The sequence below is a fragment of the Thunnus albacares genome, chromosome 1 (genome assembly GCF_914725855.1).
Source record: "Thunnus albacares chromosome 1, fThuAlb1.1, whole genome shotgun sequence".
Taxonomy (NCBI): Eukaryota; Metazoa; Chordata; class Actinopteri; order Scombriformes; family Scombridae; genus Thunnus; species Thunnus albacares.
This window is the reverse complement of record NC_058106.1, coordinates 11,816,609-11,839,566: the sequence shown is the minus strand read 5'-3', so window position 1 is coordinate 11,839,566 and position 22,958 is coordinate 11,816,609. Positions and strand designations below refer to the sequence as shown.

The window sequence follows — 22,958 nt, the reverse complement described above, 5'->3', positions numbered from 1 at the left end:
GCCCCTGTACTACAGCTACCGCTCTCAAAAACCAGGTGGACGTCCATTAGGTGCTTAACAGCGTAACAAATTACCGAACACCCCGGCCTGCTCCTTCTCCTCCTCAGGCTCTGGGATGGAATGTGGCCTAATGTCAACACAGGCGCAAAATTTACGAGCAGACAACTATTGTTCAAATGCAATCAGGTTCTAATAAAAAAAGAGGCAGGAAAAGGACAAACAGATAGGGCCCTCCTGGCCGTTTACTCTTCCGACAAGGGGTGGAGAGACAGATCACCCCCTTAGGCTTTGGATCTGTGTAAGCGTGTGTGTAAGTTTGAAAAAAAGAAAAAGAGTTGGTGAGTGAATGTGTGTATTTGAGAGAAAAAGAGTTTATGTGTGGTGTGCTCCAGGCCGAATAGGGAGGAATGAGGGTGACTGCGGCTTTTGGCCTACTAGCCACCTGTGCCAGGCTACAGGCTAGCTCAACAGAAGCAGCTGGCTTGAAGGAAAAGTAAAAAAAAAAAAACACAACAAACAACAAAACAAATGTTTACTCTAGGGCCTGCCAGTAACACCCCAAGGACAACACTATGCAGTGACGGACGCCTGGCTCAACACAACAACCCTCTGCATCATCATCCCAAACAAGCCACATGTGGCAAAATACCAGTGTGAAACATTTTGATATATACATACAAAACTAATTAGAGTTGGTTTTAAAGAGACACTGGCGTTTTTCCTGATGACGCTGTTTATTGAAAAAATTGAGCCATACGAGGACTTGATGACGAGGGTAAATAGGTTACGAGCCTGCAAGTGACTGCACTTCTTCACAGCTCAGCGTTGGAGGGCTGTAAATCTGCTGTTAGGGAATCAGGAAGAGGGTTACTGTGGCGCTGGGAGCACTAACTCTTAGTTTTCCAGGGCAAAGGCACGCTGTTGCTGTGAAAACTTGTTGTTCTGGGAGAGTTCCTGTAAAACGATCATTTTTAACTCTCATCCCTCCCTTCCACAGCATGCCCCCTCCCTCTTGGCCAAGCGTCATTGCCTTGTGGGCATCATTTGAATGGTGCAATAATGCTGGTGATGGATGAGACTTGCCTCGACAGCTATACAGCCGAGCCATTGGACGGCACCTGACCCCAGTCACACGATAAGGTCGATCCAACATGGGCACAATTCCCACCTGTCTTCAGGTGACAATGGCAGGGTCAAGCTGGCCCAGCTAATTATAGTCTATTGTAACTTCAATTGCCTAGTTACAAGTCATCCTTCTTGCTCCAGGGGACATGGTGTTAAGTTCTGAAGCCTTTGTGTAAAGCTAAACTGTGAGATAGAAGCTTTAAACTGTTGCACAACAGATATTAGGTTTCAGAAATATGTATGTTAAACAGTTTTACAAGAGAAAAAATGAGACGTTGAATTTGCTGTTCCCTTAAGCAAAGCACGGAAACAAACGAGCAGGGAAAAAGCACTGTTATGCCATCCTATGAATAAACGTGAGATTTTGTTCAACTTGTGAACAAAACTCACCTCATTGTTGGCATTGTTTGTCACGATGAGATCACATGATAGGCTCAGCAAAGCAGCGATTGTAAACACGCCCTACAGCAATATCATAAATCTTAAACCTCATAAATTGGACAGGTCTAGGCGTAGGCTATAACACGGCCATCAACACAGACAAGACGTTCTTGTAAAAACAAAGAGCAAACAGGACATTTAATCACATACAGTATTAATTAAAGACTTATTTGTCATTTAAATCATGTAAACGAATGATGTAGATAGAAATAAAAAGACGTAATTTAGAAATATGTGTTTCAAAAATCACCCATGTGTATACTGGTTAAAAGCATGCACCACTAAATTTTAAACTTTCACACTTGTAAAAGTGTCACCATCAGGCAACATTTTGCACCTTCAGACAGCAAACATGAAATAGTCAAATCCAATGGGCAAATTGTGATTATCCTTTAGTCTAATTTCAGCTGGTTTCTTTTTTTAGTTAACCTTTGAACGGATAAACAAAGGAGTGTCAGAGAGTGTAAGATGTTCACATTCCCACATGGGCATTTGTAATAAGTCAACAACTAAAACTATCATTACTCATTCTATTTACAGTACAGGATGAACTCATTCTGAAAATGTCAGGCTGGGTATATAGTAACTTATGGGCCGTACTTTCCCAGATACATTTGTTTTGTTGCTTTTTTCCCCAGTAAACAAACAAAAGAAAACATCCCAAACTCAGCAAAGTTTCTTATGCAAACCTAAGAGAGGCCGACTGCAAAGTATTTGTAACATAGTATGTGTGTGCATTCATGCATACATATGTGTATGCTGTGCATCCATGCCAGAAAAGTGCTTTCCGCCAGGTGTTTGAACTTCTGCATCACCTGGTGCTCCTGCTGCGTGAACACGAGTTTTGTTTCACCCTATTAAGTAAATAGTGTAATTAAAGGGCCTCGGCATTTAAAACGCTGTGAACAGCCAGCAATTTGTTTGGAAGAGCAGCCAGGCTAGGCCCTGAGGCGCAGCACCAAACAGGATGCAAAGAGTGCACACAGTGAGCCAGAGAACGCAGTATAATGGTGTGTGTGGGTGTGTGTGTCAGTACATATGTACCTGCTTGTGAAGATGAGTTGACGCGTGTGTAAATCACTCATTCAAAGTTGTTCTGGGTGTTGAAAGAAGGCTGTTTGTGGTCTAACAGGTACTTAATAATCTTCTGTTTGTAGTGACAATATCAAGATTTGATGCAATAACCGTAATACCAGCATAACTGAACACTGTGTTTCATAGAACCTATTGTCTAGGCAGGGGCATTGTTCATGTTGATACTGATGTGAGAAAAGTATAGGGCGGTGTTAAATGTTTTGCAAAGTTAAAAAAAAAAAAAAAGTTGAAGTAAAAGGTGGCGCAGGCTTAACTTGTTTGCCACAAAGGACAAGAATAAGACAAAAGCCACATGCAAAGCTCAGCACAATAAAAGCAGAGGGATTACAGCTGAAGTGGTAACGGAGATCAACTCTGTTCGTTAGCTTCCTCTCTTAATGATTTTTCCATTCTACAAACATCCTTGCTCTGCACTACCTATCCCAGCGAGAATACTCCTTTCTAAGTTCTGTTCTCTGCCGTCCCTGCTGATCCGAGGTCAGCTGTGAGGAGTAAGAGAGGGATAACCTCTTTCTGAGCCCCGTAGAAGCCCAGATGGCTGTGCAGAAGCTCCGATCCAAAAACTAGCTTAAAACTCAGTCGCTGTGGCCACATCTCCAAGTCCACAGTTTAACCCCCTCTGATGTCAGCCAAGGTCACAGATGCTCACTTGAGAGGCAAAAAGAGCCGGGAGTGAAGTGCTGCTAGAGTCGAAGGAATTAGATCCGGGCTGAGTGGCCCTCATCTGGCTAAGCCTGGTAAGTAGCAAGACTAACAGGCTGAGGCACGGTGGTTTGGGTTCACAGACACACACATACACACACACACACCCGTGCTTGTTAGCTTGCACGCAAACGGACACACACATAAATAAGGAGGTAAACACACACTTACATAGTCACACACACACACACACACACGGAAGGACTCAGAGGGCTACAGATGGTGTGCCCTGGGCATGGTGACTGGGGCTCTGAATGAGCTAGTTTTAGAGCCAGTGTGGAAGCTGCCACAATGCACAGGGCTCAGGGGTTGGGGGCGGAAGACAAAGAGCAGCGGAAGGAGTGCATGAGGGGAAGAGAGGAGCAGGAGGAGTATAAGTGCTTCCCCTTGATGGGGGCTCCTAACATTTTTAGAACAAAATCAACATGTCGCTGTCCATCCGTCCCCTTGCCCTATTGCCCACGTCCTTAGCCCCGTGTCTCCCCACACCATCACACCAGGGCAAGAACACACACCTCAAAAATACACAAACACAAGCATGCACACACCCTGGAAGCCAGTGGCCACTTCAGCTGTAATTCCGCCTGACTTCCGCTGTCTGACTGGCAGGAGACTGGGAGGGTGAGGACAACAAGCTGTGAATAGGGAAAGAGACAGAAAATCATTGAGAACCTTGCCTTTATGAATCTTTGATGAGAGATAGTGGGGGCAGACGGGAGCTTTGCCTCTGGTTAAATCAGAGCATAGCATGTGTGGTGTGTGTATGACTGCCAACAGAGGTTGAGATAAACAGGGCCTGGACCAGGCCCAGACAACTGCAAACCCCGCAGTCGGGAACATTTGTCCCAGCAATTAGTTCCTGTCCTCCCCGTTCATGTCGCAGGTAAGTGGTATTGGTAGCTAGCAAAACAGCTAAAGCTAAGGTTGCCTGTGAGCTGGGCAAGGGGTGGAAGGTTGGGATATACCAGGAGTGCTTGGTTTTTGAGTCAAAGGTGTCTTCCTTGTTAATTTATGCGGCTAGCATCACCTCAGTTTACCATAGATTTACCAATCTATACATTTCTTCACAAGTGGGAGAATAACATAAGCATCTCATGAAAAAGGGTATATACATATATACAGTAAGGTTGCATGCATTTCATAGTATATGCCAATATGCTGTAGCTCTATATGTTTATTATCTCACTTCTTTTCTATCCTTTTAAGAACCGTCCCTCTGTCATATTTATAATTCTGTTGTTTTTGATAGATGCACTTGGGCAATGCTGTGGATACTCATGTGAAAAATGCTGCTCAATGGAATTAAAGCTATGATGAACATGCAACAAGAAGTAGTCTATTACATTGCACGTATAAAAATGACAATTAGCAATTCTGCAGCTGCACATTTACTTTCTCAACTATTATTTCTAATACTATTATAAACTTATAACATTAACATTCACATGACATTATCAACATTAGAGCATTCCACACATTCATGTGTTTTTCTTGTAAATCTCTTCACTGCTGTGATTCCATTTGTACCCAAATATTTCTTCATATACGATTGCAATCTTATGGAAAACACTGGTGACTGCCATTTAAGTTTTTATAAAGTTATGGTGGAAATAAGGACCACTGGATTTTTTAAAACTCCTGTGCATTCAAAAATATTGATATCTTTGAAGATGTCTGTTCTATTCAGTCAAATTTCGTAGGTAGTCTTCAGCTTGGAAAACAATTTGTTAATTATGGCTGGCATTGCTGGTAATAGCCTCTATTTCTCATCTGAGGGAGGACCAGTTTAACTTACAGTAACAAGTCTGGCTCTCTGCCATGATAAATGACTTGCAACTATGTGCAAGAAGAAAAGCAAACAATATGACAAGCTGGTATTACACTGTCCTACACTAAAGTTTCCTAATTAACAATGATAAATTATGTTGCAGTGTCTTGTAAGGACATACTAGCTCGCAATTAAAGCGTGGGAAGTTGTATAACGTCCACACCCTTGTGGTGTTTCTTCTTTCACTGTTCATTGTATTACCTTCACACCTGTTCTGACTTCGGACACATGAAAGGCTGATGATGACTCAGAGGAGGTTGCTTTAATTAAAAATACAAGACATGTTACAACAACCCTCCTTTACATCTCTGAAACTGCTTTTTAATAGATGTCAAGCAGGTGCCAATTTTCTTCTCAAGATGACTCGGGTTATGTTACGAAACAAGCAGAGCAGCATAGTAGCTTTATCTCATCTGCCACCTGTGACAGCTCAGAATTCAGAGTCCTCCAGGAAGCTTGGCTCATGTTAATGTGTCACCGATGAGGCCTTTTGAAGACTTGATTCATCCATCTGTCAGTGAGCACAGAGGTACTGCCGACTGACTTCCAATCACATAAGAGCTTGGCAACGAGGTGAACTGTCGTAAGCTGATCAAGAGTTGCCTCGGCTTCTGTCTATATCTGTCAGGTTCAAACTTTACACTTCACTACACATGTTAATCACATATAGCAAAGTACAGGCAAAATTTCAAGCTGCTGTTTGGACTCATCTACTTTAGGCTTGAATTAACACAGAATTTCTACTTTCTGGGATCCTGAGATGAAGGCGGAGGATTGATTGACACCTAAAGTGCCTTTTCTCACAGCTTGTAGACCTGCCAAAGCTGTGAACTCTTGGCTTCCTATAGCCTCAGGAGAAGACAACGGAAAACTATGCCAGGTTTGGGTTGGGCCCTTTATAGGGTGAGAGCGAGTCTAATAGTGCCCCCTGATGGTTCATACATGCTTTGTGCCAGTGAGGAAAGGTACAGGTAGGGTGTGTTGTTTGGCTAGAAAAAGTAATGCCAAGGAAACGTCACCTGACATCAAATGGAGCCTGCGTCCAGCCTTTGTTTGCAGGCAAAGGGAGGTGAAAAGAGCAGTACTTAGCAGAGCAGCTAACCTGTGGTCTTATCTGCTGGACAAATCAATAGTAGTGTCTAAGAGCAGAGCAGAGTGTGCTGTGGGGGAGCTGGAGGGGCTACCCCTGGCCCGCTGCCCCCCGGGCCCCTCCTGGGGGGTACCTGCCTGTCTCTTCACCCTCCATCTCTTCTGCCTCAGTGCTCCCATCCCATCCTGCATCTACTCTCTCTCTCTCATACACACACACACACACACACACACACACACACGTGTGCATAATGGGCCACATATTCTCTGATACAGGCGTGCTGTGACATCTTGTAGCACCATCTATACTATGAAGTGCAACAGGGGATCCACATAATGTTACTCGCTGCAGGTGAAGACTAAAAAAAGGAATATAAGAGCATACACAAGCAAATTCACATGTGCATGTACACACACACACTGAGACACATATTACACACGTGCACACACTGTTTGTCCCCTGATACCTTAAAGTACGTGGACCACAATATGGACAAGCTACAAATGGCTCCCAGTTTGAAGTGGTCTTTCAAACAAGAGGGCAGAGGAAGCCGTACCTAATGCACAACAGAACACCTCCATCCCCCCACCTGACCCAAAATCCCTGGAGAACAGTCCGGCCCTGTGCAACAGTAAAAGCAGGGCTCCTCCAAACTGCAGGAATTCAGTTCTCTAAAGAGCACAGGCCCTTCCCCTCATCTGTCCTCCACTCAGCTGCTGCTTACTTACTTTCAATCACAGTTAACATCACAGGACAAGAAGTGGAGGGATGGGAGGAGGAGGCGAAACAAAAGCCTGCTGCACAATGCACTTGTCTGGCAGCTGCTTGCTCTGACATTTGAGGCCATGGGGACCTTGTTGAAAGAGCAGATGCTCACTGATGTACAGGCACAGGAACACGGCAACTACACAAGTGGCTGAAGCAGAAAAAAAAATCCGCACAAACATATGACATAAAAGAACAAGGGAAAAGAGCTGAAGATGGCAGGCTCACGCAGAGATGTGTTGGAGTGTGGAAACATGACCACAAATACACAGTAGAGTGGACATGGCACGCTGACACGCACGTGCATGGAAGACGGCATGCGAACATTGACATGGATGTAAAATAAGCAGAATTACCTCACAGACATGCAATTAAATTAATATCTGCATACCAATGAGCAGAGATACGCAAACTGCACATACATTTGAATAAAGAGGTGTACACATACACATGCGTGATAAGCATACACACTCAGGCGCACACAAGACTATATAAACTATACTTCTGATAAAAGAAAGACACACAAATACACACACTCATACTATCCCAATGGTAAGGCTACAGTAGAGTATAAGCAACCCCAGTCTCCACACACATTAAAATATAACCACACAAACCAATCTGTTTATACATCTTATATACTGACCTATATACTGAGTGCACCTTGTAAGCACTACCATGAGACATCTCGTTATTATGCCCACAATCTAATTCGGCTTGCTACCCCTTGAGTGACAACATGTTCCTGGAATACTGGCAACAATCACTGATTTGAATTAACAGGAAAGAACAGAATTCAATGGTTAGGGCTGGAAGAAAGCCAAGGAAAGACGAGTGTAGAGGGAGATAGAAAAAGAAGAGACGCAGCGAACAAGAAGTGATGGAAAGATGAGATGGGAGGAAAACAGATGGAAACAAAAGAGAGAAACACAAGACAGAGAATGCTAAGTGAGAGAGGTACAGAGCAGGCAGCATCATGGTGCATCTCCGGCAGAGAGAAATTAGTTTCCGCAGAGGACCGCAGGCAACATTATGGAAATGGGTGGCTGGCAGCTTCTTTGGCTGACTGTAAACAGGATCTTGGTAAGGCATATAGCCTCTGGTGAGGCCCATGGAGCCTGGCATCATCGCAGTGCTGTGTCGAGCTGCAGCACTCCCACGGTCCCTCCTTCTATCTGTCTGGTTCCTTTGCTCCAACCTGCCCAAACTCCACTCGTGAGTAATTTATGAAGCGGGGCGGGGGTGGTTGCGGAAGCGGTACGCGCATATCCTGACACCAAATACATGACATGTTCCACATGTCTTCCCACGAAACTACAAAGAGCCCTTTTGTCTCTACAAAGAAAAAGAAACATTAAAAAGTAGTTGAGGCATTCAAGGTGCTTGCATCACTTTGTGAACTACTGTAAACCAGGTAGAAAATGGCAACCCCGAGTTATGAGACTGAGACGGAACGGCACTAGCTCTCTGTGCTAACACTTAGCTTAAGCCCTAATTAAGCTGTTCATTCAAGGAATATGACATTATCTGGCAGCATTGTCTTGGTTATCTGGCAGGATTGTCTTCTGGTGCCAGGTACAGAAGTGATACACTGCCAAGCCAAGGAACTAGAAGAAAAGCAGGCCAAAAGATTAGCCAGGAGAAAAGGGTCCACGACCACGATCAGTGCACTCAGAAATATTTTTCCAATATTAGTATGGCACCAGATTTCTGCAAATAATAAGTGTTCAAGCAGGACACCCAACAATATCCTCTTTGCAGATGTTCCCATAACAACTTCTCTATTGCTTACCTCATTCCCTATAAATCTATACTTTTGTCAAATTCAAACTCCAAGTGTCACATTTTGTTGTACGTGTTGTCATATTCATGCGTGTCTACTTGCTGGCTTGACTCCCCCCTCACAGTAGCTGGCGCAGGCCTCTCTCTCTTCCCTCTTACTAACAGCTGTAGCTGGCACAATTAGGCCTGCATTATCTTTTCCATGCTGCAAAACAAAGTGCAGTGGCGTAATGCGAGGTCTTACACAAAAGTAAACAACTTCATCTTGTGTCTGAAATATGTGTCACTGCGATTGTGCAAAGCTGCCCATCGACACAGCCGTGTCGGGTTGAAGGAGCGTCTCCTAATTAATGAGAGAGAGAGTGAGAGAGAGAGAGAGTCAAAGAGAGAGAAACTCTCTCTTCCACAGTTCTCCTTCAAACAAACACTTCCTACGGGACCCCATTGTTTGGACTGAGGCATCATGGGTAGCCTTATTTACAGATTTTAATTGCTCTGGTGATCTGTGGGTAAAACACCCTGTCGTAATCACCCCACAATAGAATTGTTACTCTTTCTGACAATTGTAATAAAATGCTCTACAGTGTCCGGGGGAAAACAAGGAGGGAGGAAACAGAGAAGGGCAGAGAAAAAGAGACACAGATGGTAGACAATGTAAAGAAAAGAAAACAGGAAAAAAATAGAGAAAAAATAAATAAGGAGAAAATATTTTGGATGCAAATTTTCTCAGTGAGAGGAACTAATCCGAGCAGGCGGGAAGCAGGGATGAGGATGGGACTGTTGTCCAAGGAAATGATTGCTCTCCCACCTCAAAGTGACAACCATGAGAAGCTCACCGTTCCAGGACCTCCGAAGCGGAACCGCAGAGGAGACATGCGCTGCAACCATCACACAACACACACACACACACACACACACACCTAAACACACAGACAGATTGGGAATGGGGAGGTAGGTCACCTACAGGAAGAGATTAGTGTCACCAGGCAGAGGTATGAACATGGGACTGTCAACTGCAGCTGTCCCTGATCTCAGAGGCTCTGGCACAACTAGCTTTCATATACTTTTATACTGATTTAAGAGAGGTGCTAAAACACAGTTTATGCTGCAGCTGAGTCCAGAGGAAACCCGACATTAGAAATTAAACATACTGTGTGAGGATAAAATCAGTTCCTTTCAAACATGCACCTACCGTATACATACAATAAGTGACAAGAAAAACAGAAGTGTCTGTACAATGAAATACAACAGCAGTGCACACTACCTTACTTAAAATATTCCATTTTTGTAGAGACAACTACTTTAGCAGTTTGTGTGCTAGCTCAGTGAAATGGTATATTTTGTGGCTGAAATTTTTGGTAATGCTGTATTAGACTTAATTCACCAAAAGGCTTTTTTCCATTTCATTTAAACATATTGAGAAACAAAAATATAATATATAATAATATAATATTACAAACAATTACTTAAACTTAAATCCAATCCAAAAACATTCACAAAAATGAAATTAAAACTTAATTTTAGACCAAATTCATTTAATAATGCAGTTAAATGTCCCTAAAACAGGTAAACAGTTGCACTTGGCAGCTAAACTCTTCAAGTGCAGCATTGGACAGATACCAACACTCCACTGCAGTCTATTCTGTTCGTTTCTGCAGAGAAGAAAAGTAGAGGCTCCTCTACTAAGTGAAAAAGCCTGTTTTACTTAAGTGTGTCAAACTCTATCCCATTATTATGCCTGCTGATAAAGGTAATACAAACACCCTGTGCATCAAAGGTCCATGAAAAATTAAACAGCCAATCAGCTGGCAATTATTCTCTTTAATCTCCTGGAGGCAGCCAATGGGGATGTGCCTCTGGTGGTGACGGCCTGGAAGGGATTCATGCCTTCGGTTCTACACATTCCACAATCCAAACACTTACTTTGCATTATGCTCAGCTCAGGCTAAAATAAAGTACAGGGAAACTTTCCAAACAGTTTTACTTTTTCTTATTTGTGAAAATCCAGCATCTTGAGAGTATTGATATATTAAAGCCAGATAAGTCAATTGGTCTTTGTCTCTCCTAGACTACAGATCGTTTAAAGACATTTCCACTGGACATGAAGACACTCTGTTCATGTTCCAAAGGAGCTGATCAATGGCTCATTTAAAGCGGCAGGATGTGGTGCTGTGGTGTTTAGAGGAGTTAATGTTTATTGCATTACCATCAGAATGTAACACTGTTAAATAAGTGCTGTTGATTTCCAGCTGTCAGCACCCTCTGTTAAAATTTATCACAAAGTATTGAATACTTTGTTATAGATTACAATAGATGCAGACCAGCAGCAGCAAAAAAAAAAAAAAATGCTTATTGCAGCTGCAACATGAAAATAGGAAATTGATGATCTTAACAACCTTGTGCTCTCAGAAATGATGCTATAACAAGAAGGTCACCGGGGTTATATTTGCAAAACTAAATGCAGTGATCTCTGCTGTCTGCTGCTGTTCACCTGCTCCATGATATGTATAAAAACATAATACACATACACTGGAGGTTTTACTTGGTGAGGCATAGCTGTGGCCACCACCAGTTTGATTCCTGTCACTCCTGTCCACACTATCCTCACAGACACCGGCTCCCTCCTCGCTCCAATCGATGGGAGTGTGGAGCTGCTCAATGCCAATGATTCCGCCCTGATCTTAATTAGAGAAACACATCAAATACAAACGACATCTCAAATCAATCGACAAGTACAGGATGAGGGGACTGGGGTCATACAGAGGGACAACTTTAAGTCTTTTTTTCCATGACATGAATTTTAAAAAAAACAAATCAAATTCCTAAATTTCGACTAAACAGCTATGAGGGCCTCATATGAAATGTAACCAGCTCCATGTCAAGATTCTCTGAGGATTACAAATTAGTAAGAAACTTGCACAACATAATCACCCTAATTTTCTAAACGTGCTGATGAAATATAGATAGTCCATCGCCTCTGCAACTCCTCCATCCTATGTTCTTTCCTTTACTCTTCATCTCCATTTTCCACTCCATCTCTTCCCTACTCTGTGACGGTGGATGGATGGATGGATGGATGGATGGCGGCGTAAAGGCAGAAACAGGCTGACAGGCTCCTTAGCCGCATGGCTGAGTGTATAACTAGCAACATTAGTGAACACCTACACCTGAGGAGCCCATCACAGACAAGGGTATTTAGTGTGGCGCCTAGGGAAACGCGCACACACACACACACACACACACACACACACACACACACACACACACACACACCAGTGTGCCAAATGATAGTAAACACATTCATTTTATTGGAACACATGTGCACACTGACGTTGATGTACTCAAATATGTAAGCGTGTATGGGCACGCACTGATATGCTTGCAAAGCCAAACAATCACACACGCACACACATACACACAAATACCACTAAGGGAGTCAATAGTGCTGATTTTCCTTGTCAGCTCCTCGGCAGGCACTGGTTTAAAGAGACATCAATCTGTGATGTCAGCACTTACCTAATGAACCCTCTCAGATCGATGGAAGCACTGGTCCGCTACACAGCCTGCCTTCACCGCCTGGCCTGCTTTTATGTATACTCTGACTCTTTTGGGATCTTTGCCGAATCAAGCCACAAAGTGTCCAGGTGTGTGTGTGTGTGTGTGTGTGTGTGTCCATGTGTGCATGCAGCTGTAGACCTGGATAAAAGTGTGCTGATGTACTCATTTATTCTGCGTGTGTCTGTGTGTTTACAAAAGTAAACACGTCGGCTCTAATATACATGATCAAAGGCACAGCTATGCAGACCGACGCAATAGTATGATTATTTGCGCACTTACTGTGCACACCTTGTTTGCATTTCTGTCATACTTGTCCTATTATGTGCTAAGGAGTGTATGTGTGTGTGTGTGTGTGTGCTGTATATGTATGTGTATGTGAGTGTGTGAATATGTACAGTGTGTTGCAGGCCAAAAAAAGTCCAAGAGATGTTCTGTGTTTATGCAGCCTATCAATGATAAGCATATTTATGTGTTGGTGTATTTTTGTATGTGCTAAAGTGAATTGAAAGCCTAAATGTGCCAATGAACACATGAACATGTTTGTTTGTTTGTGTAGTAAGTCCACAAATTCTAAAATAAAAAGACTGGGTTACAGTGTGCATATAATTCCAACAATTGCCCCTATGTGTCTGTGTATGCATGCACACGCTCATTTAACAAAATCTACACCTGGCCGTCTCTGTATCTGTAAACCTGCACTGATGTCCCCTCTTTTATCCCACAATACATCAGTTCATAGGCTGACTGGCAATGGCAACGGTTAGGGAGGCAGCAGCGTGAGATGCTGTACAATTAGATTAGTTCCATTTCCTTTGATCGCCCTCACCCCGTCCCATCTTGAATGTGACACTTCAAATGCAGAAGCCTTCCTGTGCCACTTAATTGACCAGAATAAACATATTATATTGTGATAAGTGTCGCGATTGTAACAAATTGTACGGCGTGACTGACACAAATCATGGCATTAGCCTTGCATCTCTTATCGGCGGCCTCCTCGTGCCTTTTCAATAAACAATCTAGTAGACGGAAAGAGAGAGAGGAAGGCAGAGCGAGGGAGAGAAGAGAGGGGAGAGGGAGGGATTGATGGTGGGTGAGGCGAATGGGAGTGCTGCGGCCGTGATCTAACGTTTACCCACTTAACCATTCAAAAAGTCATCTTCTTCCATCAGCGCCTCACTCGGCGCTGCATGAGAAACATTATCTTTCCACAGGAGCTATCATTCACAAATGGTTTCCCCCTTCTCAGCAGCCTGCCACCATGCATTTCCAACACTGGTTTGTGTATTTGTGTGTGACTGAGTGTCTTTTGGTGTGTACTGTATATGTCTACTGGTATGGGCATATGCATTGGTATAAGTTGGAGGGAGAGAAGTAAGGGGGACAAAAAAACAAAAAACGGAGGAATATAGGGGTAGTGGATATGGATGCTTTTCTCTATTTATATTTATGTGTGTAACTATGAGTGTAAATGTTTGAAGGGAGAGAGGGAAGGGATGAAGAGAACTGCTGGAGGCATGGAGGGGGGGAGGAGGATGTGGGGAGGCTGACGTGTTAATCAGTGAATCAGCGTCCATCCACTAATGTCTGCCAGTGTAAATAAGGCCCTCATCTCCTGCCGTCACATACGCTGGCTTTCCAGCCCATTAGGCCCGAGCTGGCTGGCTGAGGCGGCCCACCGCTCGCTGGAGACTCATTTACGTGTCTATAGGCATCTGTGGCTGGTGATAGGGAGCCCACGTGAAATTAATGGGACTATGGGTGCTGCCAGCCAGCCAGCTCTCCTGTGCCCACACACACACACACACACACACACACACACACACACACACACACACACACACACACACACACACACACACATATGCACACACTCTTTACACACACCAATCACCAGCATGTATGCTTGAATGCATGAGCTGGCACACCTACATGTGCATGCACATACACACACACACACACAGACAGAGGCACAGATGCACACACATGCCGCGGTTTTTATGCATGCTGGGTAAACTAACCTTTGCAGTAAAGATTTAGCAGCTTTATTAGTTTAGGAAATGGCTGTAATTAAGGATAATTCATAATGGCTGCTTCTCCCTTCTCTGCGGTATTAAAAAGGGGCCGGCCTAATTTAGCCTGCTTGCGTTTGTGCAGTAAGGCAGTAAAATGGGTGGGGTGGGGGTATACAGAGAAGGAAAGAGAGGCCTCTGCATGGCTCAGATATAGTATTTGGTCAACGGGCCAGCTGCGGGTCTTTGCCTAATGGCCATTACACATCCTTTATAAAAATTCGACATTTTATACTGCAACATTTTATTTGTCTGGCAGTTTCCAAAATTCACATCCTACGGTATTCATACACATCTACATGAATCTCAACATAAAGCCACAAAGGCAGGGAGAATGACTGCATTTCACCATCTCCATAATGCAAACATTTCAGGATTTAGTTTGCAGAGTGACAGTTATTTGTATGGTTATGGTTCAAATCCAAAAATACCTTAAATTCTGTCAACCCACAGGGCATCATTTGATGATCTACTAAAAGGAAAAACAGGAAAATCACCTGAATTGAAGTTTTTCACCCCAAAATAGTGACAGATCTTGTATAATTACAGATGTTATGACACTTGAGTCAATCTCTACACCATGGCACGACAGGGACTGTAATCCAAAACAATGAAACAGTAAGGTCTCAATGCCAGGTGGCCAGCCAGTCAGAGCAAAGAAATAGTGGGCTGGGCATGTTCCCTCGCCTCCACAGAAGAGGTGTGCATCTGGATTGAGCCCCACACCCCCCACCCCCACCGGAGGTGAGGCACGAAACCAGAGGACAGGATCAATAAGTCCACAGATGCTGCCAGCTCCTCTCACTCATTACCACTAATGAATAATAGAGGACAGTCCCCAACCTCCTCAAGATTCTTGTCCTCCCTGAATGTACATGTGCACACATACAGACACACACATAAAAAAACACACGGGGAAAGGAACTAATGCAGGAATATGAGAAGACAGCAAGGATGCTTGCAAACTACAGAAGTCAGATCCAGTTTGGACCAGAGCAGTCAGATCTTATGAATTTGACCTCATTCCCAAATGGGAATGGAGCCTGTAAATTCTTACAGGAGGCACAGAGCAACTACAGCTACAGTACAGATCGGCAAGTTCACTTTATCAACGATGTGCTACGAGTCAAGGAACAACAACTACTGTACACCAGCGTTTTGTGTTGCGTCTAACAGAAAAGGTACTTTAAATGGTGGAGGATTTTGTTCAACATGCCCAACTCACACAGCCCACATAACACACCTCTCTGCTCTCTCGAAATAAGGGCAACATGAATTCAGAGCAATGGAAAACAAAACAACAGCCGTTCTGTATAGGGTAGAAAATCACACTCAAGGGCTGCCTCACTACCATCATCTACACTACCCTTTTCACCTTTTGCTTTCTTTAGTACTAGATTCATGAGTAGCAGTGAGGCACTGACCGTTAGCCCAAAGCTAAAGAATAAAAAAAAAGCAGCAGCTTAAAGCTACAGCCAATCAATTATGAAGTAGCAACCTGTCCAAAATGTGATTTCCACACTGTCCGCCGCATCTTTCACACCATTATCGATTACCTTCGCTTGTAACGTTTTCTGTTAATTCTGTTCACCCACACAAAATCTATATGTGTGCATTTCAAAGCAGGCATCTGAGCTGAGCTGAGGCTGCCTCAGCTCTGCAGGCCAGACAATCACTGTCAATCTACCTAATGACCAAGTGTCTGCTGATGCATGCTAGTGAAGTGGGGGGAGTCCCTGGGTGCAACATGAAGCAGAATGGAGAGTATCCCCAGCTTCTCAAAGTGTTGAAAGGGCATGTAAGCCCCCCTGCTGGAGCTTTCCCAATGCTTCTCACTTCCCTCTGTAACTTTAGTTAGATCAAAGAGAATGGGGCCCTTAAGTAGTAGTACAGATCAACTAGGGTTGGGGTAAGTCACATAAGGATGCAGAGGGAAAGTTGAATGATACAGTATTCTGTCAGAGAGCGATTCCTCGGCTAACGAAAGTGTGTTTTAACAATGTATGGCGCAAGAAAATCCTCCCTGAAGGTTCAGGTTCAATGAGGAAAGAGCAAAGGATGAGCAGAGGGCAGGAAGTTGCAAGACACGGGGCGCCTCTTGTTCCTGCTGTAAAACCCTGCCCCCTCTTCACTCCTGCAAGCTGTATCACAGGCGGCGAAGGCTCTGTCCGGTACATCAGCCTCAGGATGTAGGAGATTGAATCAGACCTGCCGGTTCGCTGGCCACTTCAGCAGTAAAATAAATGACAAGGCAAGTGCTGGTGGAGAGAGAGTGAGGGCAGCCCAAAGGTGTGACCCCATTGATGAGATGAGAGGCAGACCAGACCTGCCAGACGCACTATTAGAATCTGAGACAGAGATGGGAGATGGAGAGAGAGGAAGAGACAGTGGGGGCCCGGTGTCACTTTATCAAATTCCTCCCTGGCACATGGTAACAGAGGTCAGGGGAAGAAAAGCATGGGGGCAGAGTGTAAAGCTGAGTGAAAACACAGTGCTGCTCTAATACCTTTCATAAAGAGAAAAGCCTCCTCATCCGCCAGCCATGATTAAATATAACCTGAGTGGTGAAAAACTAACCCCCGCTACCCCACCCAGGCTTAAGTTTGTGTGTGCATGTGTACTCTCATGAGGTGAGGAGGGTAAAAGCAATTTGTGGAGAACTTGTTGGGTGAGTGGAGTATATGTTTTTGTGGCACTGGGGAGGGAGTGGAGGGATGAGCGGGTGCTGGATGTGCACATCCTGGCCTGAAGCTCTCTGACACCAGCCGGGCAACAGTTAATGTGTTAGACTGCTGGTCGCCTGAAATTAATGCTGTCATAAGCAGCTGGAGAAGAGGAGTCAAAGTGGGACGATGTCAGTTTTGCTGAACAGTGGCCATTGTGGCCACATGTGGCACTTAAAGGATAATGGCGTTCAATTACCCTTCAATTGTCTTCAAAGCCAGTTGGTTTACAGATTTGCAACATGCAAGCTGTGATTGGAAACATGAGATAATTTCCTCTCCTGTTAATTTTGATATGTTTCGACAATCAAAAAAAACTCCATACTTGGCACCCGTGCGTGAGCATGCGAGAGCCTTATAGAAATCACAAACTGATCTGCAATTGGTGAGACAATCATTTGTGAAACATGAAATCGCCACCATTTGCAATCTGTGAGATAGGGTGTTTACTTTGTTTTACTTTTGTGATAAAACAATTGAAACATTTATCTGTCACACTCTGAAACAGTAGAACAGGTAGAGAAGAGTCATCATTGAGTAAGTTACACATCAATATCTAGCTTATGTTCGCTAATGTTAGTTAGCATGAGCCACCATGAGCTACTGGTCATACTAGACCAAGTAAGACTGAAGAGTGTTTTAATTCAGCATGGGTGCATTTATTTGCATTTGAATTCAACTTTTCATTTGTAAATGGAAGACTGATTTATTTATTCTTTCAAAAGTTACATAGCCTAGCTTTAAAGCCTGAGAACAAAGTGCACTTGTAGCCTATGTAGAACTAGCTAGTTAGCCTAAAAGTTTTGAAGGGCTACAGTATAAAGAGCATGGATGTTTAGATAGAGACTGTCTGAAAATTCAAAGATCACACATTCCTAAAATACATCCTTCCAAACATGACTTGCCCCTGAATGCCCCCTTGACATTTGACCCCACTACTAAAATACATGTTTATCTGAGACAGGTATGTGAATAATTATGAACTTTTTATTATGTGAGATGCACCAACAGCAGAGCTTGCAAATTCAAAAAAAAGAAAGACCACACCGTTGACACTTGGATGTGAGGAGCCAATATATACAATAATCTTATTTCATATATGCCTATGTGGTCCTCAGAGATAGAGAGAAATTGGACCATCAGTGTCACTCAGAGCCCCAGTGTGGAGGCTTGTTTTCTTGATCTAATAGAAGGTAATGATCCAGAGAGCAGGGCTAGGCTTCCTCTACCACGGAGCAGGCCTCCGGGGGCTACTCCACCCCTGACAGCGGCAGTGGTCGTGGCAGTGCAATAAGAATAAACACATGCAGGCGGGGAGTCTATTTGGCTGAGAGTGATGGCTAGCTTGTTGCTTATCCTGGCCCAATAAATCTCCATACAGGGGCGAGAGATGAGCACCGCTTATCTCATTAGCCTCGCGACTGATGCCTCCGACCGGGTGCCAGCGCTCAGACCCCTGATTTATCATGAACAGGGGAGGGGAGAAGTTCTTCACCGCAGTAAGGCTAAAATATAGAGCGAGAGAAAGAGAGAGAATGGGAGAGGGATACAACGGGAGATGCAAGAAAGGGGGGGGGGGGGGGGGAGAAAATGAAATAAAAAGGGGGAGAAAAAGGACCTATTGAAAAACAGAGGGCAAAGGCAGATAATGCAGAAATATAGAGAGCAAACAGAAAGGTTTTCAAGGGAAAACATGGAGGCTTCGGCGTGAGGCGATGCAATAAACTAAAAATAAAAATTCCCAAACCTGGGGAGGAGGAGAGGGGAGCGTGGGGGTAAATGTCACCATCTCCATGTCAGGGGGTGGTGGTGAGGGGAATTGCACTTGATGGCAGGATTTTGTGGGATTCAGCAGTTTTTTTCCAAGGAAGAGAAGAAGGATAGAGAGGGACGCCAGAGGCTGTTGGAAGGAACCAAATGCACTGTTTTATAGCGAAACATGCCCTTTTCCTGACCAATATTGGTAGAATTCCTGCTATACATACTCTCAAGAGCTGTATATTATAAAAAAGACCTAGTATAAAGTGAAGCCAGTTGTTGAAGGTATTTCTGTAATTTGTATATACATTAAACCTACCATACATGCTGCATGAATAAAAGTTAAATTTTGGTATTTGGGATTCGAGATGCTATCTCTGATGCTATCTCATAATATCTCTTAATATTAGCATTGTAGCCTCATAGTTCCACTATGACAAAACTTCAACACTAGGGATGACACTATGCCCCCGCCTCCCCATCAGCTCCACAACGTGATGAAAAGTTTGGCCCAGTAACACCAGCAGATTAACCCAATAAGTTTTTGTTTGCAGTGTGGAAGCTGAGGGTCAGAGGATGGAGAAAGTGTGTGTTGTGGTTGAAGTTGGCGGCGGTGGAGTGGATGTTGGTTGAGGGTGCGAGGGACAATAAAAAGGACCATGATTGTCAATCACGGGTGGCGGTCAGACGGCAAAAGTCAAATATGGCCTGTGTACCGCTCTCTCTTTCATTTTACCACTCTCACTCCCTCTGTCTCTCCAGCTTGTGGCCATATGAATTAGTGTGGTGAGAGGAGAGAATGAAGAAGGTAGGAGGGGAGGATGGGGAGTGACGGGAAACAGACGGGTATAATATTCTCATCACTCTTCACTCGGCAGTCGTTGGTGAGGAGCGTGGCCCAGGGCACTCAGCAGCCCAGCCAGCCGCCTCACAGACCCTGCAAATATTCCTAAACCTCAATTTTTCATATTTCCCTGTATGCATAAGGAGATGAAAAATCATCCGATCATTTGTATTGTCTGACTGAGGTTATACACAAATATTAGTTTATCTACCGCACCTAAGATTGCCTCCCTAAGCAAGACGGATTGGTCTTTTGGAGAGGGCAATATTCCCCGGGAACATATTCAGTCCATCTTTTATGTGCTGCAATTCACAGAGCAGCAGGTATGAGTTCCATCTCCAGACAGGCTCGATAAAGCTAAACACCCAATAGAGACACTGCTTATTATACACACACGCTTTAATTGTCAGACAATTTTCAGCTGGGTAAAATTTATAGTTTTCAAAACTGATCTCATGCAAAGAGGCTTGGCACCTAATATTCATATTCATTCTCTGCACATTTACTCAACACTTACCTAAAATGAATATTAAAGCAAAACAAGCAAAGGAATCAATTTGACTTGAGCTGGGGGAAAAAAGAAGAAAAAAAACTCTTCAAATCATGGTCTCAATTGATTTCCGTTACCTCTTCTGTGAACTACTGAGTGTCTGGTCCTCCGCTCCGAGAGAGTGAGAAAGGGAGAAAGTGAGAAAAATGAGAGGAGGAGGGGGTGTGAAGAAGAGTTCTGGGTCAGAAATCACTGGGTGATTATTTACCACTCAGCCATGTGTAAAACTCATTAGACAATGGATAATGCCTTTAATCAAATCAATGGCACAAGCAACTCCAAACTGATAGCTCCCATCAAAACTTACATAAAGCATGGCAAATTTCTCATTTACTTATAAAAATAAGTAAAGACAAGGGAATTATCTGCAAAATGGCCCTAATTGTTCTCTGTCTACGAATCAATACTGTGGTGGGAAATAAATAAATAAAGAGATAAATAACAAAAGTAAAGCGCAAGAACAATGTGGAGAGATGGATAAGGAGGAGCAGGAGTGAGAGAGAGAATGAGCACCTCCTTCAATATGGTTTTCTGATCAGTAAGAATTAACATTTCAGGTAAAAGTCATACTACTGCTATGTATAAACAATTACAGCATACAATAATGTTCACTTTACAATATGTAAAGTACAGTCGAACACTGTAACTAATCACCCCTGAAGCAGAAAAAAATGAAACCGGGAAAAAACTCTACACTGTACGGTGAAACTGTACAATGAAGACCGGCGAGGAGTAACACTCCTCTCACCTTCTCTTTTTCCTTCTCCTCTCCAGCGAGCTTTGAGGTGGTGACAGACTAGGAAGCGGTTGGGCAGGGGTGTTGTGGGTAATTAGGCGGGTGGAGGTACAGATGTTGAGCTGTGGAGGACCCTTACCGGGACACTGAGAAGCACTGGAGCACAAATAACCCTGCATCTGCCTCCCTCTGCCAGCTCTAAGTACCTTTCTTTGTTAGGGTATGGGTCTTCATTTTTTACTGTTGACAGGCTATGTTACTTCAGTTATTTTTTGGCATCTGGTTAGGGTGGGTGTGAGAGAGAGGGAGTAAGAAAAAAATCCTAACACACACATACACACACATACACACACACATACACACACATGCGCGACGCACTTTAATTAATTGCGGGGAGATTACATGGTCTTCCAACCGTGTAGTTTGTCATCAGAGCCCATTACACACTTCTATTAGATGTTTCTTCACAGTGTCAAGTGTAATTTGAAGGAGAGTCTTGGTAGAGGATCTCTAAGTAAAGTGAGAGGGCTAATCGGGGCGACTAAGGTTCATCTCGACTAAGGCAAAAATAACAAACTCTGCCACACCTCAATTGGCAGAAAGCAATGTGTAAACAAATAAGTCTTATTGGAGCGGTGCCTATTTCATGGTGTGTCACTCACTCATGCTGGCGACACGGGGCTGTGGTTGTCTCCAGGCCTGGCGCTGGTCTGCCTCTGTTGCCCCAGTGCCATTGCTCTTCATTTCAGTAGGAGAAGCTTTATTTTCATTGCCAAGCAATGAAGTGTCTTTGTATGACTGTGGAGCACACCACAATCAATCTTACACCAGTGGAGTTAACAGGACAGAAACCAATGCAGCCGTTACTCGGCACAGAACATTACCAGTGTATGGACTCATTATTCATCAGAGGCTCCATTAGACACCGCTCACTACGCTGCCACACTGGATATGAGACAGACAGACAGCAAGTCAATGCTGCGTCGCATACAACACAGTGCCCATAGTGGAACAGCAGAATAGTGGAATCATGCACAGGTTACTGTTGTATTTACTGCGACAACACTGCAGCGACACTGAAAATCTCACAATTCATACATGTCTGTTTCTTTTGTCAAATTGAAGGTTTGTACATCCCTGAGAAAAAAAAAGATAAATTAACAGTGACAAGTCCACAACGCGTATTTTCAAATGCAAGAAAGCACAATTTTCAAATAAAGCTGATTTACTTGCTGTTTTCATTTAATTAGATGGCAGCAATATAATGTGGTTCCTGGTTTACTCTACTAAAATTCCCCAGAATACTGTCACCATTTGCAGGCACATTCTCATGTCCCGTGCCATGTACCCACAGAGAAATGTGTAAGACAGACTGTGTGCCTTCCTGTGCTGCCACCACAGTTGGTAAAGTAACTAATGACACAGCAGTTAATGGTCAACATTAGGGAAGAAGGAATAATAGACTATAATCCATACATCTGCCTCATAACCCCAGCTCTAATTGGCCACACATACTGTGTAAACTGGGAGGAACACGCACGACTTCAGTCGCAGACTCGCATACAAGATTTTACAACATCAGACAGCAGTTAAAAGTGGTGGGGGAGACAGACAGGGAGAGCTGGCTGCTGAGCAGAACCAAGGTAGCAGCACAAAACACATACGAAGTCCCTTATAAGCCTGTCTGCTTCTTCCTCCTCCTCACTGTCACCGCTACAACCATAGACATCCCCTGCCATCACTGCCAGTGAGGCCTGGGACAGCTGCTCACCAGAACACCCTAACACACACACACACTCACAGCCCAGCCTACAACTACAACCAGGCTCTGGGATCCCGTGGTAATTGGGCTTTCTCACTCTAGCAGCCAACAACAAGCAATGGCACATTCC

At 43.9% G+C, this 22,958-nt stretch overlaps 1 protein-coding gene across 5 annotated transcripts in view; it reads right to left on the bottom strand.

Annotated features, from left to right (window-relative positions):
- fto (FTO alpha-ketoglutarate dependent dioxygenase) overlaps positions 1-22,958 on the bottom strand; it is a 121,377-nt gene that overhangs the window by 8,428 nt on the left and 89,991 nt on the right. Inside the window, exon 10 of one of the 5 annotated variants that reach the window (XM_044330941.1) lies at positions 3,912-3,998. The exons of 3 other annotated variants lie outside the window; for them this stretch is intronic. In XM_044330941.1, the coding sequence (XP_044186876.1) occupies positions 3,932-3,998 (67 nt within the window). In that variant the 3' untranslated portion in view covers positions 3,912-3,931. Of the gene's footprint in view, positions 1-3,911; positions 3,999-21,788; positions 21,865-22,958 lie in introns of those variants that run through there. One more of the 5 variants, XM_044331097.1, reaches the window with a different exon arrangement.